Raw genomic sequence first — 12,661 nt, 5'->3', positions numbered from 1 at the left:
CGGCGACAGGCGCCCGGAGACCCGCCCCCCATGCCCGGCTACTTACTGCGGAGTGCCCGGCCGTGGTGCGCGGAGAGCGGCAGATCCCGCGACATGGTGTCGGCTCCCTCTCGCTCTGTGCCGACTGCGGCTGCTGTTTGCTTTTCACCCTGGTTCCACCTGCGCCTCTCGCCGCCTGTTCTCACGCCCTGCCCCGCGCCGTCAACAAACAACAGGGGGACGGGCCGTGACTGAGGGAGAGGGACCCGGACCCAGCGAGGCCAGGGTGCGAGAGGCGGGGTCGTGGGGGCACCAGAGGCAGGGGTACATATAGAGAGAAAGGGGGAGAGAGTGGGGAGAACTGAGGGTGGGGACTTACAGCGGTGTGAAGAAAGTGGGGATGGAAAAACAGGGAGAGGAGGGGGGAACAAAAATGGAGGGGGGGGGATTTGCAAAGACATGGGGAAAGTGGGGAGACCTTACAGAGACATGAAGGGAGAGGGGGGAACTCAGAGATGAAGAGATGGGGAAACTTACAGGGGCAAGAAAGGGGTGACATGGAGGGTGGGGAGAGTGAGAGTGAGGAGAAGAGGAATAGGAAAGGAAGAGGCGGGGCAAGGATAAAGAGGGTAAAAGGATAAAGGAAGGGTGGTGTGTGTGTGTGTGTGAGAGAGAGAGAGAGAGAGACATTGAGAACTGGGGGAAGAGGGCGGGGTGGTGGCGAATTTAACGAAGAAGTAATACGGGGCAATAACCATAGTGCAAGGGCTACAGTAGTATCTTAACTAAACATTAATACACCGGCGCGTGCAGATTCAGACTGGAGCCGCAGAAGGGTTACCATGGGAAGGCACCTTACATGTTTGAGTGTCTCGTTTGAAAGAATTAGGTTGGGAGAGGAAATCCAACTGTAATATCTTTATTAAATCTTAAACTCCAATACATATCGCTTCAAAACTGCGATGGGAAACACCGCTGCATTTTAATATATTGAAGGTACAGCATCTAAAGTGGCCCTTCGGCCCACCTCTATTAATCTTTCATCCACTTTCCTAGCTAAGAGTCTCTTAAGTGTCCCTAATGTATCTGCCTCTACCACCACCCATGACAGCACCCACCACTCTCTGTGTTTAAAATTTACCTCAGACATCCCCCCTCTTCTTGCCCCCAATCACTTTAAACTGATGCCCCCTCATATCTGCGTCATGGGTAAATGTCTCCGGCTGTCCACTCAATCTCTGCCTCGTATCATCTTGTAGTGAGTCACCTTCTATCGTCCTTCGCCCCAAAGAGAAAAATCTTAGCTGGCTCAATCTATCATCATAAAACATGCTCTCCAATCCAGATGATTTAACCCAGATGGTAAATTTTCCCAGCATCCCCTCTCTAAAGCTTCCATATCTTTCCTTTAAAACTATAAACCCAGCCTTCTCATTCTCTCCTCAGTAAGACACTCCACCTAGCTACCTTAGAAGATAGAACACTACAGCACAGTACAAGCCCTTCGGCCCACAATGTTATGCCAACCTTTTAACAAACTCCATGGTCAATTTAACACATCTCTTCCACATGGCCCTCCATTTCCCTTTCATCCATGTGCCTGACTAAGAGTCTCTTAAACGTCCCTAATATATATGCCTCTAACACCACCTTGGCAGGGCATTACACACACCCACCACTCTCTGCGTGAAGGATTTACCTCTGATAACACCCCCCTCCCCATATTTTTGAAAGTTCAAAGTAAATTTTATGATCAAAGTACATAGATGCCACCATATACAATGCTAAGACTCATTTTCTTGTGGGCATACTCAATAAATCCATAGAATAATAACCATGAAGGGCTTCCCAACTAGGGTGTTCAACCAGTGTGCAAAAGACAACAAACTGCAAATACAAAAAGAAGAAATTATAATAAATAAATAAGCAATAAAGATCGAGAACATGAGATGAAGAATCCTTGAAAGTGAGTCCATAGGTTGTGGGAACATTTCAATGATGGGCAAGTGAAGTTAGTTGAAGAGTTTCCAATTCCCTTAAAAGTCTGCCCCTTGTACTAGCCTTGGCGAAAAAGCCTCTGGCTGTCCACTCGATCTATGCCTCATATCATCCTGTACACCTCTCATCCTCCTTTGCTCCAAAGAGAAAAGCCCTAGCTTCCTCAAGCTGTCTTCATAAGACACGCTCTCTAGTCCAGACAGCATCCTAGTAAACCTCTGAGCAGATCTGGTGTGAATCAGTCTCCTGGGGTGAAGGGTTACTGTCATGAACAGCTAGCAGAAGATAGACCATAGGGAAATCTCCTATGAGGCCACTCTGTCCATGACATGCTCATGCTATTGCTGTTGGTACTGGGGAGGTGGAGCAGGTTGGGACTTCAACCAAAACTGGAATATTTACTGGAGTGTTGAAGAAGGAGGGATGATCTTGTAGAGGTGTATAAAATGGACAGACAGTAGAGTAGTGGTTAGCGCATTGTTTTACAGCACCACCTGTAAGATTGGGGTTCAATTCTCACTGCTGTCTGTAAGGAGTTGTGCATCCTCTCTGTGATCGTGTGGGATTCCTCAGGGTGCTCTGGTTTCCTCCCACATTCCAAAGGTGGACGGGTTAAGGTTTGTGAGTTGCAGGCATGCCATGTCGGCGCCAGAAGTGCGGAGGTACTTGCAGTTCGCCCAGCTCCATCTTTGCTGATCTGAATTGACAGTGTGCTGAGGAGACAGTGCCAGGACTCGAGGGACTGAGTTAAGGAGTGAGGATGAGGAAATTGGGACTTCTGAGGCAGTTCCATGGATAGGAAAGGGGTCCCCCACGGGGGTCCAAGGGCTTCTCGGTTAATGGTAGGAGTCCATGGCATAAAGAAGGTTGGGGACCCTTGGATTAGAGGAACATGGGCAAATGGGAACCTTGGTGGGCATTGACCTGCTGTGCTGAAGGGCTTGATTTGTGCTGTGTGTCTCTGTGCTAGGCATCTAGTAACATTATCACCCCAAGCAGAAAGTTGGTCCTGAGCACTATAGATGTATGACTGAGTTCTTCAATATATCACACATTGGTTAATAAATAACTAGTAAAAGCAAACAGGCTTACTGAAAGTTATTGCAAGACAATATTGTCTTCAAATGGAGTAGAACTAGCACTTGGAATCAGAATCAGATTACAACCTATTAATGATTCCGCACCCACTGACATCTGGCACAGGGAAACCTCTTTAACGTTAGACCATAAGACATAGGAGCAGAATTAGGCCATTCAGCCCATCAAGTCTGAGCTGCCATTCCATCATGGTTGATGTATTATCCCTCTCAACCCCATTCAGACTTTGACCAGGTTCAGACTTTATCTGTAAACACCGCACTCCCAACACCCTAATCAGAGTTGCACTTGAGCTAGTTGGTCATTTGCTCAAGAAGGGGCATTAAGAAGATACTGTTCTTGTGTCTCACATATCTCAGTGTTATGTTTTCAGTGCTTATCATACAGTGCACCCTTCCGTTCTAAAACAACCAACTTGAGAAGAACTGGTGCAGGGAACAGATATTTAACTTCGATTTACAGCACAGAGTCAAAAGTCTGAATAAAACATTAACAAATGGATCAAGTGATACAAGATACCTTTTCAATGCTTTTAAGTCATGTGGTACGGAGTTTCCAGCCATTAACAGTTTGTAATCAATCGATTAATCCTCAGGAAATAATACTTGTGTTAAAGGAAGATCTCTATTTATACCTCACCTTGGGACATTTCTAAGTACTTTACAGGCAAACTGTAATCACCATTAAGGAATAGGCGTTGGGCAATTTTCACTTTGCAAAATGACAGAGCTTTATAGAATTCTGAGAGACGTAAGCAGGCAGCCGGTATCTCTTACCCGGGGTTAATACCAGAGGGCATGCGTTCAAGGTGAGAGGGGAAAATTCAAAGGAGATGGTGTGTGGCATTTTCTTACACAGAGAGTGGAGGGTATCTGGAATGTGTTGCTGGATGATTGGGGGGTCAGTGGAGGAGAGGTTAAGTGATTGCTAGAGGCAGATATGATAAGAGTTGTATAAGAGGCTCTTAGGCATAAGAATGTGCAAAGATGGAGGTCTACGGGCCACATGCAGGTAAACAAGGTTAGATCAGAATCAGAATCAGGTTTCATATCATCGGCCTATGCTGTGAAATGTGTTGTTTTGTGGCAGCAGCACATTGCGATACATAATAATAGAAGCTGTAAAATATGGCAATATATATTTTTTTGAAGTTAAGTTAAATAAAGTGCAAATAGAGAAAAAAACAGTAGCAGGGTAATGTCAGTGGGTTCAGAGATCTGATGGCAGAGGGGAAGAAGCTGTTCCTGAATCGTTGAGTGTGCCCCTTCAGGCTTCTGTACCTCCTCCTTGATGGTAGCAATGAGAAGAGGGTCGTGAGTGATGGAGGTCCTTAATGACGCACACGGCACTCTTTGAGACATCGCCTTCTGAAATTGCCCCCGATGCTGGGGAGGCCAGTGCCCATGATGGAGCTGGATGAGTTTACAACTTTCTGCAGCTTTCTCCAGCCCTGTGCAGTGGCCTGTCCGTACCAGACAGTGATGCAACCAGTTTCAATGTTACTCTGCATTGGGTAGACTCTCAGCATTACTGGAAGGAGTCTGCAGCAAGGAAGCCAGTCTATCTAACGTTTGGAAGGACCGCAGAAGTCTCCATAACACTCCAGAAAGGTCACCACAAGAGCCGAGGATCGATCTCTCAGCTGCTCACTGAAGTGGGGCAATTAGTCAGAGGATTGTGCTAGTATCAACATGCTTCCAATACCACCATATCATGCCCCCCCCCCATTTGCTGGCCCTAACCAATATGTCGTTAAAATGTGGGAGGAAAAGCACCCAGAGGAGTCCCGCGTGGCCACAGGGAGAGCGTACAAGTTCCTTACAGACAGCGGCGGAATTGAACCCAGGTCGCTGGTGCTGTAAAGCGTCACACTGACCACCACACAACAAGCTCCAGTTACAACAGACAATAAATAGGTAAATAAAAACAGAAAATACTGGTAGCGCTCATCAGCTCAGAGAGCTTCTGTGCAAACAGCAACGTTTACCCTCCTCTCCTCTCCACAGATGCTGCCCGACCGTATGAGTGTTTCCAACATTTTCTGTTTTTTCTTCAGATTTCCAGCAACTGCAATTCTTTAACAATAAAAGCATGTTAATGATAGCTATACACTGTCAACAAATAAATTGAAGTGAAAATGAATTAAATTAAAGTTGGTACGGGCGGAGTAACAATCAGTTTGCTCTCCTTTCACTTGTGTACCGAAGAATGATGATAAATAATCTTGAATTTTGAACAATGTCAAGGACTGTTGCTGGAGGAGAACGTTGGGGATGTACCAGGTGGTCACAGATTCAGACAGAAACCCAGCATCTGCCTCAGCCTGCTACTCACACCAATCACTTTGCAACAGAGCTTATACACTCAGTGGCCGCTTTATCAGGTACATCTGTCCACCTGTTCCTCTGTGCAAATATCTAATCAGCAACTCAATGCATAAAAGCACGCAGACATGGTCAGAAGGTACAGTTGTTGTTCAGACCAAACATCAGAATGGGGAAGAAAGGTGACCTGAGTGATTTTGACTGGGGAATGATTGTATGTCCCAGACAGCGTGGTTTGAGTGCCTCAGAAACTGCTGATCTGCTGAGATTTTCACACACAACAGTCTCTAGACTTTACAGAGAATGATGTGTAAAAGAAAGAAAAACATCCAGTGAGTGGTGGTTTTGTGGATGGAAATGCCTTGTTAACGAGGGAGGTCAGAGGAGAATGGTCAGACTGGGTCAAGCTGACAGGTAACTCAAATACACTGTGTTACAACAGTGATGTTCAGAAGAGCATTTCTGAATGAAACCTTGAAGTGAAAGGACTACAGCAGCAGAAGACCACCAGCATACACTCAGTGGCCACTCGTGGACCTAATACAGAAGTCTGAAAGTCTATGACTATAATTCTACTTCTATGAAGACAGGAAAAAGGAAAGAAAGATTTGTTATTGTTTTATTTATTTAGAGATATGTTGCAGAATAGGCCCTACCAGGCCAAAGAGCCACACACTCCTGTACCTAATAAAGTGGCCACTGAGTGTTTCAACAGCTCAGCACCTTATTTGTTGAATTTGCTGTGATCTCAATGGGACTGGAGAAAGTGGGACTGGAAAGACTCCAGCAGGCATGAAAAATGGACAATTAAACTCACTTGATGTTTAGATTCTGATTCAATTAACAGCCCAATGTTTGTAGAAATGACAAGAGGGAGAATTAAACAGCTAATTAAATGCGTGCTGGGTGAAGATGGCAAAATTAAATTAAAATTACTTATCCGATGATAGACTCAAAGGTCAATCAAATAAATTAGTGATGAAATTATTGCTCTAATAAGCTTTAAATGGGATAGACAAAATAGTAATGAAAAGTGGCTTGGTACATACATCAGATAATTAATCACACACAGTATCAAACAGGGAAGAGGGAGTGAAAGGCAGCCAAGGCTTTGGTAATAGCACAAAACATATCGGTAGGTTTATGCTGCCAGAGACTTCAGAAAGGCAAGAGGTCCCGAACAAACCCCACTATTCAGAAACGGTGAGATAATGGAAAGGGTCTCCAGTTTCAAGTTTTAGAGATAAACATCACCGAGGAGCCATCTTGGCCCATCAACACAACCTCGATAGCTGGGAATGCACAACAGTGGTTATACTACCTGAGCTGCTTAAGGAGAGTGTGGTGAACTACATATACCTGTCTGGACACGCCCCCCCCCCCCCACCCGCTGACTGCTCCTGTGGCTCTTCCCACGGACCCCGGTATAAAGGCAATTGGAGACAGCCCCGGCCTCAGTCTCCAGGATGTAGTGTGGTGGTCATTTGCTGCTTGTTCTTTCTTCCAGACAATAAAAGCCTATATCTCGCCTTACGTCTCCAAGAGTTACTGATGGTGCATCAGAGAGCTAATCTGTCCCAAAAATTGCTGGCCAACTTTTATTGATGTGTGATAGAGAGCATATAGACACATGGAATGACAGCGTGGTACTCTAGCTGCAGCAAGACGGATCACAAAGGACTCCAGTGGGTGATTTGGACAGCTCACTACGTCATTGGGACTCAACTACCAGACCTGGAGACAATCTACACCCTCAATGCCTATGGTGCACTCACAACATTGTTAAAGACCCATCCCATTTCGTGCACTGTCTGTTCAGTCTCCTGCCATGTGGTAGCAGATACAGAAACATCTCAGCCAAGAGCAAAAAACAACTTCTTCCCGAGGGCTGTCGTGCAGCTGAATAATGCTACACCCCAGCGTGCCAAAGGCCTTTGAGTGTTAAGGACTATCAAAGTCACTTGTTGCATGTAAATGTGGGAAATTTTATTTGCTTATCTATCTAGTTATCTATCCATCTAGTGTCATAGAAAATCATTCCTGCCTGTGGCCATCAAACTTTACAACTCCTCCCTCGGAGTGTCAGACACCCTGAGCCAAAAGGCTGGTCCTGGACTTATTTCCACTTGGCATGATTAACTTATTATTATTTAATTATTTATGGGTTTATATTGCTATATTTCTACACTATTCTTGGTAGGCGCGGCTGTAACGAAACCCAATTTCCCTCGGGATCAATAAAGTATGTCCGTCCGTCTGTCTGTCTATTTAAATTAAGCCATACCACATGCATTGTAAACATCTGTTTCACATGGACTGCAGTGGTAACTGCAACCTCATCTCGAGCAATGACAATAAAATTCTATTCTATTTCATCAATTTTCATTTGGACTAGAGGGCAATAGGAGGCATGAGCATCAGAGTTAAAGGAGGATCCTGATGAAGGGTCTCGATCCGTAACCTCAACTCCTTATTTTTCTCCATAGAACCTGATTTCCTCCAGCATTTTGTTTGTGTTACTCTGGACTTCCAGCATCTGCAGAATCTCCTGTGCTTCCGAAAGGAATTGGAAGGTTTAACATCAAGAGCCTGTTCCTTAAGGATGAAAAGTCTAGAGCGAGTATGTGGCAGCCTTGGAATAAGGGTGTGGCCTATGAGGATTGCGGGGTTTAGGATGGTAGAGGACTGCAGTTGGTATCAGAATCAGAATCAGGTTTATTATCACTGACATGTGGTATGTTCTGAAATTTGGTGCTTTGTGGCAGTAGTGCAAGGCATAGAAATTATTATAGTTTATAAATAAATAATTCTATAAACTTTATTTCTACATTTAAGAGAAGTTTATATAGGTATATAGATGGGAGATTATGGAGTGCTATGGTCCAGGCACAGGTCAATGGGACTAAGGAACTAATTAGTTTGACATGAACTAGATGGGCTGAAGGGTTAGTAGTACTGTAGTGTTCTGTGTTGTGGTGTTGTTTGACTTTATAACTCTACTTCTATAAAGATAGGAAGAAGGAAAGAAAGACTTATATTTATTTACAACAGTGTTATGCAGAAGAGCATCTCTGAAAGCACAACACATCGAACTTTGAAGTGGATGGGCTACAACAGCAGGAGACCCCAAACACACACTCAGTGTGTTACAAGATACAGAAGGTGCATGATAAAGTGTATATCTTAGCACAATAACATTATCCTTTCAAAGGAAGTTGAGTCTGGGCAAGCATTAATTTGGTTCAAAGTGCGCAGATTAAACTGCAAGAAGCAATTTCCTGTTAAGCCCGCCGATCCCTCTCTTGGAAAAGCAACAAGATTAAGGAGTGTGGGAAAAGGATTATTACACATAAAGTTGGACTTTGAGGTAAATTCTATTGTTGGATTGTGTACCTTTTATCTGAATCTATGTTGTTGGAAGATAAACTTTCTGCCGCAGTTTTCTGGCTGGAGCCTAAACAAATGGATTTGCCAGTGTTGTGGAGACTGTCAGCTTCTCTGATTTCCCCACTGAGCCCTTGTTCTTGCTCCAGAGCAAGGTCCCTGCCTGTAAGTCTGATACTGAGATGCCAAAAACTAATATCTACTTGTTCACACACGAAAACAAAAGTGGATAAAAGCAGCAAGCTTAGACATGGACCATCTGTCCAGTTGTTCCAGAGCAGCACCCAGCTCCCACTCTCTGTTCACTTGAACTCATTTACCGATCAAACATAAAAGCAAAATACTGCAGATGCTGGAAATGAGAAATAAAAATGCTCAGCGGGTCAGGCTGTGGAGAAGAAGAGGGAGTTAATATTTATGTTGGTTGACCTTTCATTGCAACTCATTGCAAAACCCTTTGACTTGAAACGTCTCCTGACCTACTCACAGACCTGCTGAGAAATTTCTTGTTTATTATTCAAATTCCAACTTTGCTTTATAAACATTCAAAACTCTTCCACCACAGCTTATCTTACACTGAATCCCATTCGCTCACTGACTTAATATGGCTCTTGGTGTAGCCTTAAAACTTCCATTCTTCTTTCAGGCCATGCCCTCCCCGCCCCCATCCTCCCAACCTACCCCCCCCCCCCCCACAGAGCATTGCCTCTCCTTGTTGCTGGTGGAAAATGGACTCAACAAAGCGAAGTAAGAGCTGAGTCTCATTGAAGTCCCTGATAAAGGGTCTCAGTCAGAAAATCCGACAGTTTCTTCTTCTCCTGACCCGCTGAGTTCCTCGGGGTTTCCAGCATCTGCAGAATCTCTTGTGTTCATAGTGTTGCTAAACTGTGGTGATCAGGGTTGTGTTGGTTGGCTCCAGAACCAAATGGTTGAAGGGAAGTAACTGTCCTTGAACTTACCGGGAGAGGACCTCATGCTCCTGTAGCTCCTGTTACAGGAGAGGGGCAAGACTTCTAAAGAACTTCCAGTACCTTGTACTACCTCAACTTCCAAAGAAAGATAAAGATTAGCTTTATTTATCACATAAACATCAGAATATCGAAACATATGTCATTTTATATCAAATCATCTCAGTGAAAAGCATGCTGGTCACACTTCAACACCATCACAACTTACTAACCCTAATTGTACGTCTTTGGCATGTGGGAGGAAACCAGAGCACTTGGAGGAAACCCACACGATCCCAGGAAGAGCATACAAATGTCTTACAGACAACAGCAGAATTAAACCCAATTGATGAAAACTGTAAAGTGATGAATTGTTATGCTGATATTGTCTCTTCCAATGATATGACCATCCCATTGATTAATTTTAAACATTCCCACTGCCCTCCAACTATCAGTTACCAGACAGAGTAAGGCATGAGAACCAGTGGTTCAGTGTTCAATCCTGGCTTTTGCAGGGTTAAATGATTCCCTTTCTTTGCTTTCTAGGTGTGTGTCTGTCTCTCTCTGTCAATCCCATCCTTGCTTTGAAAGATGAAGCTTCCACTGGCAGCCGCCTTATTCCTAATAACGAAAGTTCTCCTCATGGACGGGGTTCAGACGGCCAGGATTAAACATATGAAGATGCGGGATGAAATGGCTGCAGGTGAGGAAAGTGTTTTGAATTGAAGAGCAAAGTCTTTCTGTAACTGACAGGCTGGGGCTTGGCCTTAGTATAATGCCTCATCGTTCATAGATCCCTGAGGGTGTATGATAAAGAAGGTTTATGGCATGCTTCTCTTTATTAGTCAAGCTACTGAGTTGCAAAGTCAAGAAATTCAAAGTTCAAAGCAAATTCATTATCAAACCTGATATGCAGCCCTGAGGTTTATTTTCTTGCAGGCATACCCAATAAATCCAATAACCATAATAGTGTCAGTGAAAGGTTGCATCCAAATGGGTGTACAACCAGTGTGGGAAAGACAACAAGGAAAAGAAAGGAAGTAATAGAAGTTGCAGCTTTATAGAACTCTAGTTAGGATATTGCACACAGTTCTGGTCTCCCCATTATAGGAAGCAAGTCGAGACTTTGGAAGAGGTTTACCAGCATACTGCCTGGATTAGAGGGTGTGTGCGGTTGGACAAACTTGGGTTATTTTTTTCTGGAACAGCAGAGAGTGAGGGGAGATCTGATAAACGTTTATAAGGTTATGCAAGGCATAGATAGAGTAGATGGACGATATCTTTTGAAATGTCTAATACCAGAGAGCGTGCATTCAAGGTGAGAGGGGATAGGTTCAAAGGGGATGCAAGGGGCAAGATAATTACACAAAGATTGCTGGGTGCCTGAAATACACTGCCTGGGGTGGTGGTAGAGGCAGGACTTTTAATAGATGTTAAGATGCACACATAAATATGAGGGAAATGGAAAGATAGGGATGTGTAGGCAGAAAGGATTCGTTCAGTTGGTCATTTGATTACTAATTTATTTAGCTCAGCACAACATTGTGGGCTGAAAGGCCTTTTCCTGTGCTGTACTGTTGTGTTCTGCTGTCAACTGTCCTGTCTTCCTTTACAGATAGAAGATGTACGACTGGCCCCATTGATCTGCTGTTTGTCATTGACAGCTCCAGGAGTGTCCGACCCTTTGAGTTTGAGTTGATGAGGAACTTTGTCATTGACATGATCAACTTCTTGACCGTGGGACCTGATGCCAGCAGGGTGGCGCTGGTCCAGTACTCCAGCCAGATTGAGAACGTCTTCTCCTTCAAGACATTCCAGAAGAAGGAGGACATGATCAAAAGCATCAAGGAGGTGATCCCACTGGCCCAAGGCACGATGACCGGGCTGGCCATCCAGTACGCCATGAACGTTGCTTTCACTGAGCGGGAAGGAGCCCGGCCTCTGTCAATGAAGATCCCAAGGGTCGCCATCATTGTGACAGATGGGAGGCCCCAGGACAGGGTCACGGAGGTGGCAGCCAGGGCTCGCGAAGCTGGTATCGAGATCTACGCTGTCGGAGTTCAGAGGGCAGAGATGAGCTCCCTCAGAGCCATGGCCTCCTTGCCTCTTGAGGAACACGTCTTCTTGGTTGAGTCCTTTGACCTGATCGAACAATTTGCAAAGACTTTCCAGGACAAATTATGTGGTATGTGATAAACAAATGCAGAACCAAAGTGCTCGAGAGAGTTTATATTGAAAACTATGGAAATTGAAAGGCTTGAATGGACAAGGGAAGGATGTTTCCAATAGTGGGGGAGTCTACGATCTGAGGGCACAACCTCTGAATGTCTCTTTAGAATAAAGATGAAAAGGAATTTCTTTAGCAAGAGGGCAGTGTATCTATGGAATTCATTGCCCAGGATGTCTCCAGAGACCAAGTCATTGGGTATATTTAAATTGGAGATTGATATGTTCTTGATTAATAAGGGTGTGAAAGGTTACATAGAGAAGGCAGGAAAATGGGTTTGAGAAGAAAAATAGATCAACCATGATTAAATGGTGGAGCAGACTGGACAGGCCCAATGGCCTAATTCTTCTCCTATATCTTATATTCCATTTCATTGACCCTACTCTCTACATTCCCCATCCCAGATAATGTTCCTCTCTTTATGTGATGCCTCTGGGTATCATCTGCGACATTGATTCTTATATCTTTGTAGACAACACACTCCAATAGCTCAAAGTTTAAACTGCATTTGTTATCAATGTATGTATACTATATATAACCTTGAGATTTGTTTCCTTATAGGCAGCCAGAAAACAAAAAAAAAGCCCATTAAAAATACAAGACTGTCAAGCACCCAATGTTCAGGAAAAAATAACAAATTGTCCAAACAACAAAATTAAGCAAATAACTTTCAGAACCGAAGTTCATGAAAGTGACGAAGCCAG

General features: G+C 44.3%; 2 protein-coding genes across 7 annotated transcripts in view; one reads left to right on the top strand and one right to left on the bottom strand.

The window, feature by feature from the left end:
• Positions 1-705, bottom strand: part of rbpjl (recombination signal binding protein for immunoglobulin kappa J region-like) — a 98,564-nt gene extending 97,859 nt beyond the window's left edge. For 2 of the 5 annotated variants that reach the window (XM_059980979.1, XM_059980974.1), the window contains exon 1: positions 47-704. Coding sequence is in view for 4 of the 5 variants with exons in the window: in XM_059980974.1 (XP_059836957.1) it covers positions 47-440 (394 nt within the window). In the remaining variant the exon portion in view is untranslated. Of the gene's footprint in view, positions 1-46 lie in introns of all 5 variants that reach the window. The other 3 variants (XM_059980976.1, XM_059980975.1, XM_059980978.1) reach the window with 2 other exon arrangements.
• matn4 (matrilin 4) overlaps positions 1-12,661 on the top strand; it is a 92,146-nt gene that overhangs the window by 47,601 nt on the left and 31,884 nt on the right. Inside the window, exons 1-3 of one of the 2 annotated variants that reach the window (XM_059980973.1) lie at positions 8,632-8,766; positions 10,277-10,433; positions 11,346-11,915. In XM_059980973.1, coding sequence (XP_059836956.1) covers positions 10,322-10,433; positions 11,346-11,915 — 682 coding nt within the window. In that variant the 5' untranslated portion in view covers positions 8,632-8,766; positions 10,277-10,321. Of the gene's footprint in view, positions 1-8,631; positions 8,767-10,276; positions 10,434-11,345; positions 11,916-12,661 lie in introns of those variants that run through there. The other variant, XM_059980971.1, reaches the window with a different exon arrangement.

This window comes from Hypanus sabinus, chromosome 9, assembly GCF_030144855.1.
Source record: "Hypanus sabinus isolate sHypSab1 chromosome 9, sHypSab1.hap1, whole genome shotgun sequence".
Taxonomy (NCBI): domain Eukaryota; kingdom Metazoa; phylum Chordata; class Chondrichthyes; order Myliobatiformes; family Dasyatidae; genus Hypanus; species Hypanus sabinus.
This window is presented reverse-complemented; position numbering and strand designations above follow the sequence as displayed.